Source organism: Labrus bergylta, chromosome 3, assembly GCF_963930695.1.
Source record: "Labrus bergylta chromosome 3, fLabBer1.1, whole genome shotgun sequence".
Classification (NCBI taxonomy): domain Eukaryota; kingdom Metazoa; phylum Chordata; class Actinopteri; order Labriformes; family Labridae; genus Labrus; species Labrus bergylta.
Genome location: NC_089197.1, coordinates 26,151,511 through 26,172,316, shown reverse-complemented (window position 1 = coordinate 26,172,316; position 20,806 = coordinate 26,151,511). Strand labels below are relative to the sequence as shown.

Genomic DNA, 20,806 nt, shown 5'->3' with positions numbered 1-20,806 from the left:
TACATTTCATCCAGAAATGTTATCTCTCAAACACACTGGAACTTAAGGATAGGATAACTACACTTGTTTGAGTTGGATACTTCACCACAGTGAGCATCATACTGTACCTGCTTTCAAAGTTATTCAAATTCTAATAGTTTACTGACCTGAAATGGGCACTTATTTATAACTAAAGTAAATGTTAAAGGAACGTAAACCAGAGACCTGGTGGCTGGAAAAGTACATTTAAAAAAAAAAGGAAGAAGCCCATAAAATGCAAATTAATTAATTAAAGGGAGTTAAAAGTGAATCACTACTAAAACTAGCATAACTTCATTCAATAATTGCTATAATTGTTGGAGTTGTTTTTCTTGAATTTAAGCATATTAGGATGAAGAAAACAGCGCTCATTATTACTTGTGAAGTGAGTTACCTGTATTGTTCGAATGAACGCAACTGACACTCTCTCCTCAAACTCGTTGACTGGAGTGTAAAGGTTCAGGACCTTCACAATCTAAGAGAGACGAAACACAGCGAGGTTAATACACGGAAACTACTATGGAGAATGGATGATTATAAAAGCATTTCTAAATTCTTGGACATGGTGTAAAAAGTGAAAGGACTATTTACCTGAGCGGTGGTGAGGGCCAGACACATGGAGCAGATTGCTTCAGCGTCCTCGTCAGTCTTTTTCTTCACCTGCAGCAGCTGAGCAGCCTGAATCAGAGGCTCCAGGGTCTCCTTAGCTCCACACACCATCAGACCTTTGTCTCTGAGCCACTCTTCCAGCTGGCTCACATTGTACCTGTACACATCAGATGAGTTCAGTGGTCATAGCAAAACAAAACAAAAAACTGAGAGAAAAATACACCCAGCACACTATGTAGGTCTTCCCTGAGCAGCAACGTCTCCTACCTGATCTGCATGCCTTTGCTCCAGGAGCACATGTCCTTGCGCAGCAGCAGGTTGTTGAGGGTGACAGCTCCGATGATGTAGAACTGCTGCTTCACCACCTGCTTGATGAGTTCAGGGTCGGTGCCATGCTGGCACATGGTGGAGTGGAAGGTGCTGAGCTGCCGCAAGATGGAGTCCAGGGTGTAGGTGCCCTCGTCTGCGATGCTAGATGTCCTCTTACGTAGTCCTGTGGGCTTCACCCCTGACACGCCCTGGATGGTCTCATGTTCCAGCATGCCAGAGACTGCAGGGAACACACACACACACATATTAAATCAGCGTTCATATCAAGCAGATAAGCAAATACCTTGTACAAGCACATACCTATCATGGGCTGCAGGATGTTCTCCATGCATTTGATCAGCTGCTGGTAGATCTGGATGGCGAGGTCACTGATCACCTGTCTGTACTCTGCCAGGTCGAAGTTTGACAGACAGTGTTCACTCTGCCGCTGTGTGTTGTGCTTCATGAACGCCTGAGACACAAATAAAAACATATTGAAATCTGACATTTTGAGCATGAAAGCTAGAAATATTTTGACTTTCCTACTTTCCAAAAAAGTAATTCAGTCATCATTTCGTTTCAATCTGATATGATGAAACATTGTTTTCTGATTTCTAAAAAAACAATAAGCAATCAAAACAAGAGTGTATTCATTTAACAAACCCCACTTTTTTATTCCACAGTTAAGTCAGATGATGTACAGGAAGCTCTTTTTAATAGTTAAATGTGCAAAATCAGTGATTTACTTGTAGTAACCACATGCAATAAAAAAAAAGAGAAAAAAAGATCCATATTTGTGCACATATTTCAGACAGTTTCAATGTTTGTGTGTCAGTGTTTGACGCTCACCTCGTCTCCGCTGTATTGTTTCAGACAGTGTAAGAAGCGACAGGTGTTTGCCAGCCAGAAGGAGACCGTCTCAAAGTCATCTCCTCGTTTCTGACGGAAAGAGGAAAAAACAAAGTATGAAGTAGTCATATACACAAAGTCACATTAGACCCTCTTAAATTCAAACATCTTGCTAATTGAGCTGAATGTTTGCAGCCAACAGTCGTAAGCCAAGACAAACTTCCCCAAGGGAAATATAAAGTGTATCTTATCCATCGTAATCTGCTGATTGCAGAAAGTTATAGTTTTATTTAACAACTGAGTATTTTGTTACTTTAGTGAAATAGCCCTTTAAGCGCATAACACTGACTTTTATTAACAATGTGCTATAGACATCCTGCCTGTTTAGGATGATCGTCATTATTACACACACATTATACAAACCTTTAGGATCTTCTTAATACTGTTGATGGTTGATGTGAGCAGAGTGCGGACCTTCTGGTCGTCGTTGACATAATCTGCATGTCTCAGACACATGAAGAGGATGTAGGCTGGCAGACCTGGGATCAGATTCACAGCTACACCACGAGGTTTTAACTCTGTTGGGGGAGGAAGAGGAAAGAGTTCAGGAATGAACCGACGAGAAGATGTCTGTTTATACTCTAAATTGAGAAATGGGCATCAGGTATTGAGGTCCTGTAAGGACATCTTTGAAATTAGAAAGGTTTCAAGCTTTGTGATTTGTCAAACTGCATATTATTTTAAAAAAAGGGCTTCAATCCCTCTCTGTTAAGGTTATAGATAGTTGATTTTGAGTATTTCTAGTTAGTCTTTATATCAAGTTCTTACCAAGGATGAGGTTCTTGACCAGTTTGAGCTCATCCTCCTTCTTGTACTCCAACATCCCCTGGAAATCTTTCTCTCTGCGGGGGATGTTGACAGGATGGATCGGCTCATCCACCATCTGTCCCGGAGATGTCTGGCCCTCGGTCTGACCAGCTGGGAGACAGACATGACATGAATGTGAGGATAAAAAAAATGTCATGCAGCATTTAATTACCTACAATATTTGCACAGATTCTCAAGCCTTTGCTGAATGTTGCTTTCTCCCGTACCTCCCATCTCTCCAATCCTCTTGGAGTAAACCTTCAGCTGTTTCTTCAGCTTGCGAATGGTTCGGTCCTGTTTCTCCAGCTGCTCCATCAGATCCTGGAAAGGGAGGAAGTGATGGAGAGGGATGGATATAAAGGTGAAAAAAGGAGTATAGTGAGGACAAATGTAAGCCTCTGACTTCTCAGGCTGCTTCAAGCTGTCAGTGACAGTGGAAAACAGTATTTGAAAAGTCCACTTTGAAAATGTAAGCCTTGGAAACAACAAGCCAACAGGAGGGGTTCAATCAACATGAGAGCTGCGCTGCCTGATTTTTTCAGAGGAAGAAGAAGAAGAGAGCAAAGACTGGTTGGCTGTTACAGAAACAAAGAGGTGCCAAGCTGCTCCGCGGTGAGTTACTGCTGTGGAGAGTTAGAGCTATTCAGCTGTTAAGCGCCATTTCATTCACCACACACACAGTCTCAGTTAGTTCATTCCCATGCTGACACACACACACACACACACACACACACACACACACTGCATCTCTACATACAACCATCCGTCGTAAAATGATGACTCGAGCCTCTCGGGATGCTGTAGGGTCTTCAGCCAGCAGTTCCTGTCAGGTGACACCATCCACACCATCATTGTGTATATGTATGTATGTGTGTGTGTGCCAGCACTATAGTGGCTGCTTTACTCTCTGCAATGTGTGGCTTTAGTGACAATGAAACCAACAACTCAAACGGCTTCAGTGACAGAATCCAAACTTCATCTATGTGTGAATCCATCACTTATTAATTCCTCTGCTTTGAAGGATTTATTCTTGGAAAGAAACTTCACTATCTGGATGTAAAGCAGAACAACACGGCACTTCCTAAAAATTAAATCCACAATATGTATTATGTATGTTTTCCAATGTTGGCCCTTTATAAAAGGACTCTGACAAACATGTTTCCTGCCAGGTCTGCAAAGTGAAATGAGCCCTATGGCCTCCATGCTGTTAGGAAAATGATGATCTAGTTTTCAGGTCACTGGTTGAGGTTGACAATGAAATGTAGGTGAGTTACTGGTTAATTCCCATCAGAGTTGGTTTGTTGGTTGTTGAATGTTATTTTACTCTACTTAAGGGGAAACCAAAAGTGATGACACTCTGTCTCTGCATCTACACTGTATGCACAAACTTGCTTGAGAACTGATGACAATGGATTTTGTAACAGTTTCGCTCTGCTTTCAGTCTTTTTGTGAACTAAGCAAATCATCTGCTCTGCTGAAGCTTCATTTATGTTTAACAATATGTACCATTCTCTACAAAAAAGACACATGATGTTTAATCACTTGACAGTAAGATGTAGACATTATAATCTCATAGGAATAAAGGTACAACAAAAATCTTCTTTCCATTTGAGTGATGCTGTTTAGAGAGCAAGAACAAGACTGACATGTGTCATTGTTGAACTTCATCTTGGCCGCCTGCATCACATAGATCGAACATGTGGAAAATTTAAGAGATACTTAAAATGTTGATGTTAGATCAAATTAAAAGTTTGAATATTTCCATTTCAGAAAAAAATCATTTCAACTGTAACTGTTGTGATATTACATTTCTTTAGCCTCCATAGTGTTGTAATGTTATCAATGTTGTCTGTGTGCTCTCGATGTTTTGAGGGTGTTGAGACCGAAAGGGAAACCACTTCCCTTATTCTTCCTGTGTGTGTCTGAGTGTGTGGAGTGTCACGTACCAGGTTCTCGTTGGTAAGACGTGTGATCTCGTGTTGCAGACTGGCTTCAATTCGGGCTTCTGGAGGCAGCTGAAGGTTTTGGGCCAAGAGCTGCTGCTGACGGTTGTTCTCCTCTTTGACGTTCTGCAGCTCCCCGCGCAGAGTCTCCACCTCGCTATCGTAACTTCTGCGCTGAGTCTGCAGTTGGTGCTCCAGTAACCTGGGAGTGAGAGATGAGACCAGGGGGGAAGGGAAAGGCAACGAGGAGCATGCAAAGATGAAAATAAAAGATAGGGGGCATAAGGGAAAATTAAGTATGTAAGTATGTGGTGGGCAAGAGGATGAGGGAGGAGAGGAAGAAGATGAAGGGAGGTAGATGAGTAGGAAGAGGTTGGGATATTTAAAATGAAGAGCAGAAAAGAAAAAAGTAAAATAAACAAAGTCAGCATTACAGTGTGAGGGAAAGGCCATAAACCAGTGCGCCAGAGAAAGTCGACAGTTGAGGTTTTCACCACAATATGGTGATTCAGGACAGCAGCCGTGCAGACATAACCAGCAGCCCAGAGCCGGCCTCTCTCTACACTCAGTCATTACGCTTTACTGTCAAATAAACTCTAACCAAGACAACGCTGAGGTCCGACGTCAGGCTCACTAATGGAGCAGATGAAGCTGACTGAGGCTCATTTCATTGTTTCGGGGGGAGGTTGTTTAAATACAATCATGTGGCACATACTCAACAAACATCGAGTGAGACTTCCATTAATTCACATGAACATCACAGTAAGAACATGTAAAAGTTGTCTAAACTCTGGAGAAGTTTAGTTTAGAAGTCTCCATGAGTTCTGAGAGAAATCAGTAAGGTTTAGCGTTAACACATTATAAAATGATGGAGCATTCAAAGTGTACGTTTGATAAGGTTCATTCTACAGACAACTTTTCTCCTAATGTTTGGATCACTTCTACATCATTAGGTGAGCTGTTAGTAATGAAACAAACAAATCATTTGTCAAATCAAATCCCTTTAGCATTAAAAATGGAATTCTTCATGGATTGAAAGTATAACACACTGTAAATATTTGAAGAAGCTCTGCAGTGAAAAATTAGTTACAAGAAGAGGTTGGACATTAAAAATGATTATACCGAGGTGAGTTAGGGGATGGGATGCCATCTCAGACATAAAATGAGATCATTCAATGAATCATTTTATAATATGCAACATCTGTAAGAAAACAACCTATTGTAGTCTTTTCTAGTGTAGGTACTGTACTTTGTGACTAAGTTATTACATGTACACTGCAGCAGTATTATAGCTGCTATATAGTTATTTAATACCTCATTACTTTTGATTTGATAGTTGATATTTAAACATTACTATACATTTTGTGTTATTAATCTGTAAAAGTGTTTTTTCTACATGGCTGTAGCAATATGAATTGCTGCTCACACCCTCTGGAACTCACTCCTAAAAAAACATCAGAGACACCCCCACACTCACCTCCTTAAAGAAATCCCTAAAAACTCACCTCTTCATCACTGCCTACAACCACTAACTCCCTCCTTCCCCCCTTACATTTCTTCTTTGTTGTACTGTCCTTGTCTTTTATGTTTTGTTTTGTTTTTTCGGTTGATGTTTTTGTCAAAGCGTCTTTGAGAACTTAGAAAAGTGTTATATAAAACTAATGTATTATTATTATTGAATTGAATATGAATTTCAATTTGAATATCTGGCATGTCAATAAAGCTCATCTGAATTTGTAAAAGGGAAAAACTAACTATTTTCATAAAACACATTTTAGTTGAAAATAACAGCAGTATCAGCCCTTGTTTTTAAATGTGTATGGTTTTGTTTAGAATTTGGCAACAAAACCAGCTCCTTCATCTATAAGAACCTGTGATTCTTCTCAAAGACTATCGAGGAAGAAGCTATATGCTCCCACACATGCCAACTCAAATAACTGAGAGAAGATATGTGAATAAAGAAAAACAGAAAGCCTCTTCCTGTAAAGAGGCAAATATTCATGCTTGTGTTTAAAACACAACTTTGACACCTGATGGTTTCCTTTAAGCCCTGATTAACCAGCCACAGCTCTCCGTCCTCATTCAGCTTATGGAAGTCTGGAGCAGCAGATCTGACCGACACACAACACAAAGAAACATAAACAACAGGATGACAAAAAGAAAAAGAAGGGGTGGACAAAACAATCTGTTGTATCTGTTTTATATAAATAGCTGTATGTATGTGTTAATGTGCTGTATCCATAAACTCTTGTTCATTTGAAGCAACATATCTACTCTGAGGTGTATTAAACACCAGGAAATGGCCTTTTTGTGGCTTTTGGATATTATTCTCCGCTGACTTAACTATGAACATTTTATATGCCACAGGGAATAATGAATGTGATGTAAATCTATCTGTTATTCTTTACCTAATTGATCACATCAATTGATATGCGTTTGTATGTGTCATTGAACTGCTGATCTAAACAGTACAGTCCTCCAATGTCTATGTTTTGTGTGGTTAATATTATTGACTGTATCTCTAATTTCAGTGTATCACAAGATAAACAAAGGATGCGACATGGGACAGACGGAGGTAAAGGTGCAGTGATGCACAAACACCCAAACAAAACAAAAAACAAAAACAAACAAAGTGGGCTTCATGCAGGTTTTATGCCAAACTCATTCCATACAGCTGAGACCTCCAACAACCAGCATCACACCGTCACTGCTGAAAGTCAGTGTGTGAAGTTGTAATGTTGTACACCAACATGTTAATAAAGGCTAAACTACAGCTAGAATGACGCAGGTACCACATTGGCTAAGAAATGCCCATGCTCTCATGCCGTACATTGTGTAAATACTGCCGTGTGAAGTTCTGCAGCATCTTCAAGAACAGACCTGTACTGAGCTGCTGAAGCTAAAGAAAACATCCTTCTATCTTTGTTTTTAGGGGAAACTATTTTGAGTCAGTTTAAGAGATTCTGCTTTAGTTCATGCTGAGCTATTTAATCTCATGCAGGCCTATGTATGCTATAACTTGACTCCTATGCCAAACACGCATTCCTTGACCTTTTATACTGGTAAACACAGTGTGGTAGAGCATTAGTAAGTCCTACACTGTCACTACATTATCCAACATGCTGTTAGGGCAAATAAAATCGCTACGCAAAGCTACCAGAGATTTATCAGAAGAATCAGCTGTTTAATCTTCAGTAAAATCAGTTTTTCTGAACATTTTCAGCGTAGAGTCAGCGTGGCCATGCATGCTCTGCGCCATGATGCATAGGCCACGTCTCATTGGTTACCTCAGCCTACTCAGGAGGTCACTGACTTCCAATGGCTTACGCATGAACCGAGGAGATCTGCACAGGACAAGACAGCGTTCATACAAACACACACACAGTTCTTACACTTACATCATAGTTATAATAATGATGCAACAAGAGCTCCGTAAGAAGCAATAGTGGGACTAAGAAGGATGACAGAGCCGTCGATTGGAGTGAATGTTACACTGATGAAAGTGAGAACCTGTAGACTGGGAGGAGTCCTGGCTGTGACAAAGTACCTGTTGGTGTCTTTGAGGCCGATGCAGGCCTGCTTGAGTTCATCAGCATCCTTTAGTTTGGACACGTCCTCAGCATAGATGGATGGCTCAGTCATGGTTTCCTAAAAGAAGTAAACAAAGAAAGGAGTGCATGAGGACCACATTTAGAGGCAGACATGGCTGCTTGTGATGCTTCATCATGAACAATATCAGTCAGTCATGAATGTGAATTCTCAGGGGGGTGTTGTTCAACTCCCTGTCAGCATCAGTGTAGCTTCTGGTTACAGCTGTCCTTTAACTCTGACAATCATCAAACAGTCGGAGCCTACAGGCCATCAAATGAAGTCTCTGTGACAGTCGTCTATTTTTGGAGAATGCCACTCCACAGCGGCGGCCTTTTCTTCCAGCTTTCAAGAGACAAGAGGTGCTTTCTGTCGAGGCTGACAGCGCTGAGTATCAGCTGATAAGTAAACCCAGGAGGTTTACTCATGATCAAAATGTTTGAGCAGGCTTTATTTGATGGTTTGATATCAAGAACGGGCTCATTTAGCAGGAAATAGTAAAGGAAATGTGTTTTTCTGGGTGGCTACAGCAGAACACAGCAGAAATACTGTCACACAGTTTATATAGATCAGAAGTAAACAGCAAAATAAATGATCTTGGTTTACTCGAGTGCAGACACAAGCCACTGCACCAGGTCTGTGTAGTCTGTCTGATAAACTGTCTGAGTACAAACAAGGTTAAGCTGTGCCAACAATATTCAAGCAGCCTTGTAATACAGCTTGAAGTGATATGTTTTAAACTGAATGTTATATATAGAACTTTGTACGTGTCTTTAAATGCAAAATTGAAAATGGGTTTAGTCTTTTTAGTGAGTGTAAAACCATTGTATAGGTCTAAAATGTTACAGACACAAGGTGAGTTCACACACACATCAATCAGCACAACAAAGATGAGATAATCACACATCGCTTTGAGAGGACAGTCTGTATGTAAACCCTCATTTGAAAAAAACTGATCTTTAGTTGTATCAGTGTTTTGTCTTTCCTGGGCTTTAGAGCTTTAGGTTCTATTTTTGATCATCATTTCTCCTGTTGTGACTCCCGTTCTAGTTGTTGTTTACCGTAGCATAGAGGGAAATTCCACTCAGGGATTTTCTAGTATGTAATTATCTACTTTCCCTCAACCTACTCACTTTATTTACCTTCTTAAACTGAGTTAAAATTTTCCGATATTTCCCAGAGAGCAGGAAATCCTTTGTATCATTCAAACGTAGAAACAGAAATATTGAGACCTCAGGAGGGCCTCAGAGGGCCATCTAGTGGACAGCTGCAGTAGTGCTGCTGTAAAGTGGTTCCATTCAAATATAAATTATTTTTCTTTTTAAATCTTTTTTCATTTCATATCAATAGGTATGAGTTTTCACATAAGTAAACATGTCAAACTAACAATCATTTTTTGTGATCTGTTAAATTTTAATATTACCACAACAATCATGAGGTAGAGACCAACATGTTGTCTTTGTTAACTAGCCAACAGTCCCTGACATGCACTCATAAAAAAAGTTGTGTACAAGACAATCATGCAAATCATGAGAGCGCCAAATCTGTGTTAACAAAATGTGTCACTAACTGCATTAGATGTGGATATATAATTGCTGGCAGTAATCAGCAAACTTTTGGTGAGGGGAGGTTTTACATACTAGACAGAACAAGTGAGTGAGTGAGACAAACTCATGCAGGATGCGTTATTTTAACTGTACCTTCTCATCCTGTGGTAAGCATGGATGGAGGAGAGACAGTGGAGACAGCAGAATTAGACACAGTGAAGGTAAAGTGAAAACATTCGCAACAAACAAGTGTAAACACACGTGATTCTTCATGACCTTTCGAAAAAGTCAAAAACTAAATGGATAATTTTTACTTTGTCAATTGTCTTTTAGACTTATCAGAACAGCCTCCAAGTTTGAGATTAGCTTGATATTTATTCATTAAATTTATATATTCAATAATTATGAAGATCTAAGATCAGAATCACTGGAAAAATGCGATGAAAGAGATCCTCAGGAGGAGGAAATCTGTATTTCTTTGTCACTTTTGGAGGATTTTGTGTGAACACATGGACAAACAGAGAAGCAGGCATGTGTGAAAACAGAACACACAACGTAAAAAGGATGGGTTCAAGCAGGAGTCTAACATCCTCTGAAATCTAACTTGTTTTTAGAAAAAAACAACAGCACCAGGTGAACATTGTGCTGAGATATTTCACAAATGTTGATGATTAGAAGCCACAACACAGTGTATGTACATTCTCTCTTTGAACACGGAGAAAACATGACACAGAAAAAGATTTCTTTACCTTGTGGTGCATGGCTTCCTTCTGGCTGACCAGCTGGGAGCGTAGGATCAGCACCTCTTCCTTGCGGACGTCCAGTTCTTCACAGGAGGAGTTGAGCTGCTCTAAAAGCACCTTGTAGGCAGGTGAGCCCGGAGCCCCAGCGCCAGCAGCTTTGTCACCTAGCAGGCTTTGTCTCATCTCAGCAAGGTTATGTTTCAGCTTCTTGTTCTCAGACTCGAGCTCCTGACGCTGGAAGTGAAAGCATTCAGCAGCAGGGGTTGATTACCAAAGCTCTCCAAACCAATGACATGTATTTGTAATAAACGTAGGCAAAAAGCACCTTTGTCATACATTATTATTTTTGCTCTCTTCTGACTGCTTACCTTCAGAGACTCGTACTCCAGCTCTGCACCACGAGCCTTTTTGAACTCTGCATCATCCTAATACAAGGAAAAGACAATGGTAATGAGGAGGTGTGTTGGACAGGGCCAGAGTCTGTAATGATGCTTCTGACAGGACATGTTGAAAAATGTGTTAAAATAGAGAGATATTTCAGAGCCTATTACCCTGGCTCTAGCCCGCTGGAACTGATCCTCTTTGTTTTCCAGTTCATTGCGCAGCGATTGCTTTTCTTGCTCTAGTTCTGTGAGACGTTTCTGCAGCTTGAGTGTCAGTGAAGTGTCGATTCCTCGAGTCACATCCTGCATGTCAAAGAAAAGTGAAGACTGAGACTGGTGTCTTGGCCATGACTGTAGCTGCTCTGACAGTGTCATTTCTTGTCAAGGATTAAAGTATCAATCTAAAGCCTCTAAATACAAGTCAGCAAATAAAAGGCGATAAATGTTATCAATTCAGACTTACAGTACAAGTCATTATTGTGTAACTGTAGAAACCATTTATTTGCATTTTTCTTCATAAATGTGTTCATTCTTACTTCTCTGGCACGGGAACCTTCTTCCAATTCGGCGTACTCTGAGTTGTAGGTGTACTCTGATTCGTTGCTGCTGTGGGTGGAATCTGTCCTCCTGTGGCCAGGCTTTGAAACGTTCTGCAGGGGAGAAAAAAATCAGCCTCCTAACTTTAAAACAATAGACTCATGATGTGTTGTTGTATCTGCAAATACGTGTTGAATGTTGAGACTCTTTTGTCTCCTGCTTTTGCTTTAAGCAAATGATATGTTTAGAAATACTTTATCAAAAGGATTTCACAACTGTAAAGGTGGACTGTAATTTATGCTCATAAATAAGCACAAGCACAAGTATAGACAGGGTTTGTGTGTTCCTCACCGAGGAGACCATCGCTTCCTTTAGGTCGTCGTATTTCTCCTCGAGGCGAAGGTGTTCTGTCAGGAGATTCTGGTAGCGAGAGCGCTCCTCGTTCAGATCCGTGTCCAGCTGCTGAGTCTCCTCTGCTATTGCACGGGCCATTTTCTCTGATGAGGCAGTGAATACAGAGAAAAGAGTTGAAAATAGGACCAAAAATAATGTATGCGTGCAGAAGACGAATGAATGATTCTGTATTTCTTAATGGGTGAGTTGAAAGAAGTCAGTATCATTTATTATGAATGTTTGTATACCTGTCATCTGCTGACTCTGTTCCTGAATCAACCTGTTCAAGTCGTCCTTCTCCTTCTTCAGAGAACCATTCTGTTCCTTCAGCTCCGAGACCATCTACACACACACACACACACACACACACACACACACACACACACACACACACACACACACACACACACACACACACACACACACACACACACACACACACACACACACACACACACACACACACACACACACAGTTTGTTAAATCTCATGTTGTGTGAAGATGGTTATCATCTTGAATGTGAAATGATGTCTTAGATGGATTCTTCACATCTAAATGTAACAGATCATCTAACACGTTATTGTTACTCTTAACTCTCAACACAAACACTTGTCAACGCTACAAACAAGCTGGGCTACTAAAATACAAAATAAGACAAAACAGAAGACTTGAGTAGAAAGTTACACACTAGAGTTAACACTCACAGTTACTAACTGTCACTAACACACTACTCTATCTCCTGCTCTCACCTGCATCGGGGCAACACTGCCCACTGATCTCACTGCGTGAACATCTCCCCCTGGATCGCTTTTGCTCCTAAATTGCAGGGAAAATGTTGCTTTCTAATGCAAATATGCATATTTATATTTAAAGTTGTTTTTGTTTAAATATGAAATATATACAGTTTATTTCTGTAGGCCACAGCCACTGTCTTCAAAATACAAAAAAAAGTTCAGAGGAGAAGGGGCAGGCAAGCTACTTGTTTTTCATTGAGCTTCTACAAAAAAGGGATTTCTGAAAGTCAAGCTCTAAAACGGTTTTCTCCAAAAAAGGTTAATATTCGCCACAAACAACTAAGAACACATCTACAATCTTAGTGATATATAATGAACTTCAAGAGATGAATAGTGGGACATAGAACACCATTATGCAAACAATGCTCACAGCGAGGATCAGGACAACTACAGGTAAGCGGACAGAAATTGATATCCTGTCTTACTTTCTCCATTTCGCTCCTGTAAGTCTGGGCCCAGTCCTCGATGGTCTTCTTCTCCCGCTGTGTTGAGCTCAGCTCCTTCTTCACCCTCTCCAGCTCCTCCAGCAGCGAGGTGACCTGGTTGGTTTTGTTCTTGGCCTCTTCCTCCACCCCACGCAGCCGGTTCAGCTCCCCGCGCAGACGCTCGCTCTCTGCCGTGTGGGAACTCTCCAAACCAGCAAGCCTTTCGTTGATGGACTTGTTGTCCTTGGTCTGGAAGACGAAGACGAATCATTCACAGGAAAGTCAAAAATCAAAAGGACAATAATGAACCGAAGGGAAGGGAAGCAGAGCTCACCTGCTCGTCGATTCTTCTCTGCAGCTGCATGATCTTGTTCTCCATGCCTTTGTTGAGCTTCTTGAAGTGCTCCACTGAGCGAGCCTCGATCTTCAGCTTCTTCAGCTCGCGTCTGGCCCTCATCCTGCGGACGCTGCACTGCAGGACGAGGATGGAGACGAGGCAGCGCTTGTACCAGCAGCGAGCCAACCAGCCACGAACGTGCCTCTGAATGATCACTGCCTTGTGCTCCCGCAGCAGCTACAGACGGAGACAGACACAAAGTCAAAGAAAGGCAGAGGGAGATTAAAGAACATGTTAAAAAACCCAACAAGATTTCAGATTTTGCTAAAAATGCTTTGTTTTGAGATGTGTGCCTTACCCCTTGGTACTTCTGTCGGGCCATGTAAGCTCTGAGAATTGTCTGCATGACCAGAGCAGCAGCCTGCTTCTGCCTGTAGCGCTTCTTCTCCACATACATCCTGCGATACTTCTGGATGATGGTGGCTGCCTGAGTGCGACGCATAAACTTGGCCAGGCTGAAAAGAGCAGAGATCAACAACTTAACTCACAAGTATTTGTAAGTTTAAAGTTATTTACTGTATTTCTTTGAATAACAATGTAAAAGCATAGTTTTACTCATCATTGTCTTATTATGCAGCAGAATCTAATGTTGTGAAAGTGATAGTTCTGTTTGAATGACTGGATGGATGCATGTGTTCAGGTCAGCTGACTCACCAACGAGCCTGGTATCCCCTGGTGAACCTTTGGATGGTGATGGCAGCGTTGCGTTTGCGCAGATACTTCTTACGAGCCAGCCAGCAGCGGATGGTTTTCTGGATGCGAATGCAGGCAACACGTAGTTTGTCTGCCCGCAACTTCTCCAAGTAGGCAACCTGGCCTGCCCTGAAGAAGATTTTGGTCTTACCAAACTGATATTTATCCTGATCCTGAAGGAATCAAGGAGAGCACATATGGGTTAACATAGTGATAAGAGGGAAAAATTAAGAAATACATTAATTTGAATGCACTCATACAAAGAAAAGTCAAGCCTATGGTCCATCTCAGTGCCATTCTCTAATGTTATACCAGATAAAAAGAGAAAGTCTGACAGACCTGCACAAGTTTCTCCAGAACATTCCTGCAGGTCATTTTTCTGTCAGGCAACACATCCTTTTGTACCATCAGCACCCTGTAACGGCTGAAGAACTCCTGGTATGTCCATCTGTGACACACACACACACACACACACACACACACACACAGATAAGTGCCATGTTACTTACTACAGGTTGTTGAGTCAAATCATGTGACTCGTTCTGTGAAAATTCATTTTTTTCCAGCTCTAAACATATATGAGAATTATCTGGGGTTAATTGCTGAACTGTCAGCAAAAAGTCAAGGATTTACATAAATCACACAGATTATAATAATAATTTATTATTTTTTTAAAGCAGGATTTTTTTAAAGCAGGAAGGGGTAAATATCACACAGCTGAAATGAAGATAAGAGTTGATTCTACAACATCAGAATAGATAAATCATATCCTATTAACACATTATATTCATATAGCAGACTCTCAGCTGCAGGTACATTTCAATGATTGACACTATATTTTTCTTTGAGGACACGCAACAAATTCTAATCATATGAGGGTTTATGATAAGAAGTAGAAATGTTACAGTGATTCAAGCGTACCTGGATGGGAAACCTGCAGCAGAGATGCGGATGGTCTCCAGGACTCCACAGGCTCTGAGCTGCTGCACTGCACGTTTAGGATCAAAGCTGCCAACGACAAATAACCAAAGACAACATGAATTACACCCGAGCGAAGCGCATCATTTCAAGAATGCAGCAATGTTACAGGTGAACATTTAATAACTTCAAACATGCCTCAAATTAGTTTTTTCACATCCACAAAATAAGAAAACTCACGTGAAGGCCAGCTTGAAGTCGTTTGGTTTGATGCAGCGAACGTAGTGTGGAGTGGTGGCATTCAAAGTCTCCATCAGCATTTGCAGAGAGTTACGGAACTAAGAGAGGAACACCACCACCATCATCATCATCATCATCATCATCATCATCATCATCACCATCATCACCATCATCATCACCATCAATAAAACCATCAAACTCTTCCGTGATAGAACCTGACTGCATGTTTCAAGTTCTGATATTAGCTCAGCATCAAAGTCAATGTAATCACTATTAAACAGTCGAGTGGATCATTGAGTCATTTATAAGATTTTTTTCTTATGGCTTGATATTAAATAAAATGAACTGAGTTTGTTGCAACTCTAAATCTATAAATATCTGCACTGAGAGTTTAAGCATATTGGGCATCAGTGTCATTAACTCAGAAACTGAGAGAGACATCAACCTGACAGCCGACGGTCTTCTTGTGCTCCTTGCTGCTCTTGTCACGGCCCTTGTCAGGTTTGACGCTGAGGCGAGTTCGGCCCCCGGTGCCTGGGACCTGACCAGTGGGACTGGTGGCTTTCTCCTCGTCCTGGAACAGCTCCACCAGCAGGTCGAACTGGGAACAGCATTCCACTTACAGTTACAAACTGAACATTTGAAGACTGCAGGCATTATGGTTTGACTGAAACGTTAAAGTCAGAGCACTCGACTCTGATTAATGAATTCAAAAGTTGTTTCTAACAGCTTCTCTTTTACTGCTTGCTTGCAGGTTTCTCTTACCTTATGTGTAAGCATCATCGTGACAGGCTTAATTTAAGCATTTACTGAAAGCCTTAAAAAGTTTCAAGTGAATAAAACTCAACATATGATTCTAATAATCTCGTGTTGGCACAGTTAGAATGTGAGTGAATGAATCCTAACTTTTCTGACATTAAAGTAGTTAGTTTTTGTTTCTTGATTTGTTGATTAGCGTTTGTTATCCACAGTCAGAGTTGTTGCATTGTTATAAAAGCCAATAAAATGATGAAAGGTTATATTTGTCATATATGTAGAGGACATATATGCCTGCATGGCTTAGTTTCGCCACAGTGTGTTATGATATAAACAGTGTCATGTATGACGCATGTCCTCTAGTAAAGCAAACACACATCAGTCATGGTCCATATAACACTGAGGTTATATGAGGAGGATGCTGTGTTATTTGTGCTTCAGGTCCTCCCGCTTTGCTCACAGCGTTGTCATGCTGCCTCTCTCGCCAGCGTCATTAAGCAGTACAGCCACAGCAACAAAGGCTTTACGTGCTGCTCGATCTCAACATCACTCTGAAAACATAAAAATAGCCCGCTTCTTTTGTCCCTCCTTTTTCTGTGTGCAATCCTCCCACAGTGCCTCCAGTGCTCCCCATGCAGCAAACACACACAACTGAAATCTTCTCAGTGCTGCGAGAGCGATAATAACCCCGTGCCAGAAAGAGAGAAAGAAAAGGGGGAGGTTAAAAGAAGCTAAAAGAAGAGCTACAGGCGAACCAGCGTTATAAGAACGCCTCTGTTTACCTTCTGCTGGCAGTGAAGGGTTGTCATGATGAGGACAGAACCAAACATACATGGACAACATATGGAGACACATTGACACAAGAAACACAGATGGCATTAAAAGGAAACCCAAATGTCCAGTTCAACTCCAAAATCATAATCTCCCATCAAACACTATAAAGCACATGTATAAAATCAAACGGAAAAGCAGATTCACCCAGACAGGCAAATGAAGATGTTAAAATGGATTGAAGGAACATGATGGGACTGGGATGATGATTTCTTTCCCCCCAGTGAACATTTTGTGATGCATTTCCACTGAAGTATGAGCATGTCTTTGGTAGACAGACAGGAACCCTGAGTAACTTTATCCATTGTTGGTGCCACGACATTCCAAGAGTCCAATGCATCATGGGAAATCTCATCCGCATCTTAGCATCAGAAATTTGTTGAGTACAGCATATTGATTAAACCTGCAAGCAGACGTCAGCATGAATGTGAGACTCCTGTGTGTTTCACTGGTCGCAATGCAGGTACTGTGGAGACTTTTACATTTTAAAGAGATACGCATGAAATTAAGCTCTTGATTTTTCAGTTATGTTTCTATGATAAATCTAATGTGGTTTGACATTCAGGTTGACTTTCAGATGATGCAAAGTTTTAAACTAACTTTAAAAATCAGCTGAAAGTAGTCAGATAAGAAATGGAAGGCAGCAGCGAATCATCACATTTTACATTCTAACTTTCTTGTGTAACTGAGTTAATGTTGCTCCAATAGTTGTGCACACACACAGACGGTTTTCTTGTGAAATGACAGATTATTGGCCAAACTTCCAGCTGTGATCACTCTGGGCTAAGATCATTAAAGGGATTGAGATAATTTGGTTAAGGTGTAAGCGTGTTTATATTTATCATCTGACTGGCGCAGTTTGATTTTTTTATGTCACGTTGTCACTTTCTCGATCAATGTTGATCTATCAGAGATGACAGACAAAATTAAGAGGCTCAAAATGATCACAAGTGTGTGAGGGACCCATAATCCTGAGGCATTCCTATGTTTATCTACACAAACTCCTCCACGCCTCATAGTGCAGTTATTCTGCCGACTCCCTCAGTATTCTACATGTTAAAGTGTTACATGAAGATGCACTTAGCTGTTAATGTTTTTAAAATAATGTTTCATTACTACTCCAATGGCTGAGGGTCAAACCCTGGTCATTTGTTTAAGCCTGCTAAAAATATATAAAGTGCTGGAGTCCCATGTGGAAAATAATGTTTGGCTGATTAATCACTTTTTGTTTCTTTCTTGTTTTTCTTTCTGCTCAATTTACGGTATGGACAACCAAACAGCAAGCTGTAACACACACACACACACACACACACACACACACACACACACACACACACACACACACACACACACACACACACACACACACACACACACACACACACACACAGTATTGTGATGGGATAAGCTTGGCAGAGAAGCAAAATGAAATTTAATTAGACTAAATCTCATTAAGAGCTCATTACCATTTAATCCCAGTTTGTTAAGTCTTACTGATTTCCATGGCAACCTTCCCATAAAGTCCATGTTTGTGTGTGTGTGTGTGTGTGTAGAAAGTGGTTGTGTTAGAGGTTAGAGCAGACAGTATTTCAACCCTTACCCAGTTCTGCTGTTGTTGAAGTCTATAAGAGAACAGCCGAAGGTCACTGTGAGCATTTTAGACAAATACACTGATTCACAGTCTGTGTGTGTGTGTGTGTTTGTTTGTGTTTGTGTGTGTGCTGCCAAAACAGCAGGAAGGATTTAAAGATCTAGGCTCTTTAACTGAAACCAGGTTTTACACACTGGTCCAGAATCAAGCCTAAGAAAACCACACAAAGACTCCCACACGTTAATGTGGACCTGATGTGACCAACTGATGCTTAATAGCATGTGTGATGTATGTGTAGGTGTTTGTGGAGGATTGATGTCGTAATCAACAGAATTTTCTTCCCACATGATAATTATCATTTCAAAAACGGAGAGAAGAGGAAAAATTGTGTGATAAAAGATTAACATTAACATATTACCATTATTATTTGAACTCAATTTAATCATGCTTTTCCAATATTTCCTTTTTATACAGTATGATCAACGACAGACCAAATCAAACAAGGCCCAACTGAGCGTTTTTGAGCGCTTCAAGATGGGATATGTGTATGTCACACAAGAGGGACGATAATAAGCAAAACAATGCTCAGTTATCATTTTGACGTTGAAGAAGGTGTCATTGATTCACGGCATCAACTCATGCACTGAGCAACATGAAAGAAATCACTCCACCTTAACATTTCCGGTAGCTGACAGATAGCGGTTATAGACAATGATAGGAAATTGTCTCTAAAATGGAGAACAACACAGAGACCATTACTGCAACTTTACAGCTTATTTCGATTTGTTTTGTTCAGATATGGCCTACTTACTATGGCTTACTATCCAGGAGTTCCTCGACTATACAAGGCGGGGATCAATAAGTAATGTCCACTTTGCGTTTTTGTTTTTGTGCTCTACATTAGCATCTGTACCGTGCTGAAGCACACTTTTTCCAACCGTGCCAGGGCCAAGGAAGTGTACTGTGCTTGAGTGGGGTATGGAGCACTCAAACTAGTCAAATGAACTGGAATTTTGGGGTCAAATGTGCTTGGGCATGGTACGGATTGCCTAATGTGAGTGATGTGCATACACTTGTCAAATTATCCTGAACCTGGTTTTAAAATCATCTAAGCTAAAAGAACACTCAAGTTTAAGGTGACTCTGTTAAACTGACCAAGATGATGGAGCAAAAACACTTAAAGCCCTTTATACGAAGACAAAGCAAACTCTTACTCTTTTGAGTTATTGAATATAGGCTTGAAAAATCTGGGAAGTCTACATATATAGAAATATCAATGAAACAACAAGTTTAGCCAATGACATCTATTTTATTGTGTGTGTGTGTGTGTGTGTGTGTGGGTGTGTGTGTGTGTGTGTGTGTGTAGCTTTGTCTATACTGTATAAATTAAACCAAAACCTCTGATACCATAAATCTGTATAGAGCATTTGTCTTCACTACCTCCAGATGGCCAGTGGAGGGCGCTGCTTCCTGAGCCTTCAGGTGGGATGCAGTCTATAAACAATGGCCTATTTTTCACAGGCAGACCAGGTGTAACCACTGCTCTCTATGAGCTGCAGGCTTCCTGACATCATAGTCCTACAGTTGTACATAAGGGCTGCACAGTTGTGTTGTTATTGTGTGATGTTGACTGATTGCACATTGTGTTATGTTGATGTGTGTCTGTGTTTGTACTGCTCACCTTGCTGGCCTTCAGCACATTGATCTGTTCTTCATTCACTGTGTCCTTGTTTTTCGCCAGGAAACCGTCACACTGGTACTCCACCTTAAGAGCATAGTTTGTGTTACTATAAGTGTGACGATTCTTCAGTGGGATTAATACAGGTCATTCATTGTTTTTGGTAGCTTACCTACATTCCTTTGCATGTAGGTATTACTTCAAACTTTCCTGCAGTGTTGTATAAATAATCTGACCCTGTAATGATGCTATCTTGACTTAGTAAGTAAATCTTTCATATTAGATCATGCACAGTCCAAACTCCCCAGGCCGTTTTTCTGTTACACAAACGTCGATATCAAATGTGAGAAATGTTTTCAAATGATCTCATTTTCATATCAGGGGACCTCTTGGGAAAGCCTGCATTAGTCCTTGACCCCATTTGTCTGAAACCTTATAGTGAGGATCTAAAAACAGACATGAAAATAACACTGTGTCATCCAGCACCTCATTACAGTGCAAGATGTGTCTAAATAGCGAAAGGGAAATACACCCAGCGCAAACATTCACTCTTTTAACACTTAGCTGCAAGAATACTTTTGAAAACAATGATAAAAAAATCATAAGTCCTCCAGCCATCCTAAAAATATCTCAGCAGCTCTGCAGCAGCAACTGTACTCCATCTGCTCCTAAATGCTAAAGATGCAATGAATCCCA

The 20,806-nt window shown here is 40.7% G+C and overlaps 1 protein-coding gene across 3 annotated transcripts in view; it reads right to left on the bottom strand.

Annotated features, from left to right (window-relative positions):
- myo5aa (myosin VAa) overlaps nucleotides 1-20,806 on the bottom strand; it is a 52,225-nt gene that overhangs the window by 4,893 nt on the left and 26,526 nt on the right. For 2 of the 3 annotated variants that reach the window (XM_065953036.1, XM_065953035.1), the window contains 26 exons: nucleotides 20,114-20,197; nucleotides 15,700-15,855; nucleotides 15,255-15,352; nucleotides 15,018-15,104; nucleotides 14,436-14,544; nucleotides 14,058-14,269; nucleotides 13,702-13,858; nucleotides 13,341-13,580; nucleotides 13,007-13,255; nucleotides 12,035-12,128; nucleotides 11,745-11,890; nucleotides 11,393-11,506; nucleotides 11,025-11,159; nucleotides 10,842-10,898; nucleotides 10,480-10,707; nucleotides 8,143-8,243; nucleotides 4,599-4,797; nucleotides 3,410-3,475; nucleotides 2,880-2,973; nucleotides 2,614-2,763; nucleotides 2,209-2,363; nucleotides 1,786-1,875; nucleotides 1,258-1,408; nucleotides 895-1,177; nucleotides 610-784; nucleotides 413-493 (listed from right to left, as the gene is read on the bottom strand). In XM_065953036.1, coding sequence (XP_065809108.1) covers nucleotides 413-493; nucleotides 610-784; nucleotides 895-1,177; nucleotides 1,258-1,408; nucleotides 1,786-1,875; nucleotides 2,209-2,363; nucleotides 2,614-2,763; nucleotides 2,880-2,973; nucleotides 3,410-3,475; nucleotides 4,599-4,797; nucleotides 8,143-8,243; nucleotides 10,480-10,707; nucleotides 10,842-10,898; nucleotides 11,025-11,159; nucleotides 11,393-11,506; nucleotides 11,745-11,890; nucleotides 12,035-12,128; nucleotides 13,007-13,255; nucleotides 13,341-13,580; nucleotides 13,702-13,858; nucleotides 14,058-14,269; nucleotides 14,436-14,544; nucleotides 15,018-15,104; nucleotides 15,255-15,352; nucleotides 15,700-15,855; nucleotides 20,114-20,197 — 3,711 coding nt within the window. The remainder of the gene's footprint in view (nucleotides 1-412; nucleotides 494-609; nucleotides 785-894; nucleotides 1,178-1,257; nucleotides 1,409-1,785; nucleotides 1,876-2,208; nucleotides 2,364-2,613; nucleotides 2,764-2,879; nucleotides 2,974-3,409; nucleotides 3,476-4,598; nucleotides 4,798-8,142; nucleotides 8,244-10,479; nucleotides 10,708-10,841; nucleotides 10,899-11,024; nucleotides 11,160-11,392; nucleotides 11,507-11,744; nucleotides 11,891-12,034; nucleotides 12,129-13,006; nucleotides 13,256-13,340; nucleotides 13,581-13,701; nucleotides 13,859-14,057; nucleotides 14,270-14,435; nucleotides 14,545-15,017; nucleotides 15,105-15,254; nucleotides 15,353-15,699; nucleotides 15,856-20,113; nucleotides 20,198-20,806) is intronic. The other variant, XM_065953037.1, reaches the window with a different exon arrangement.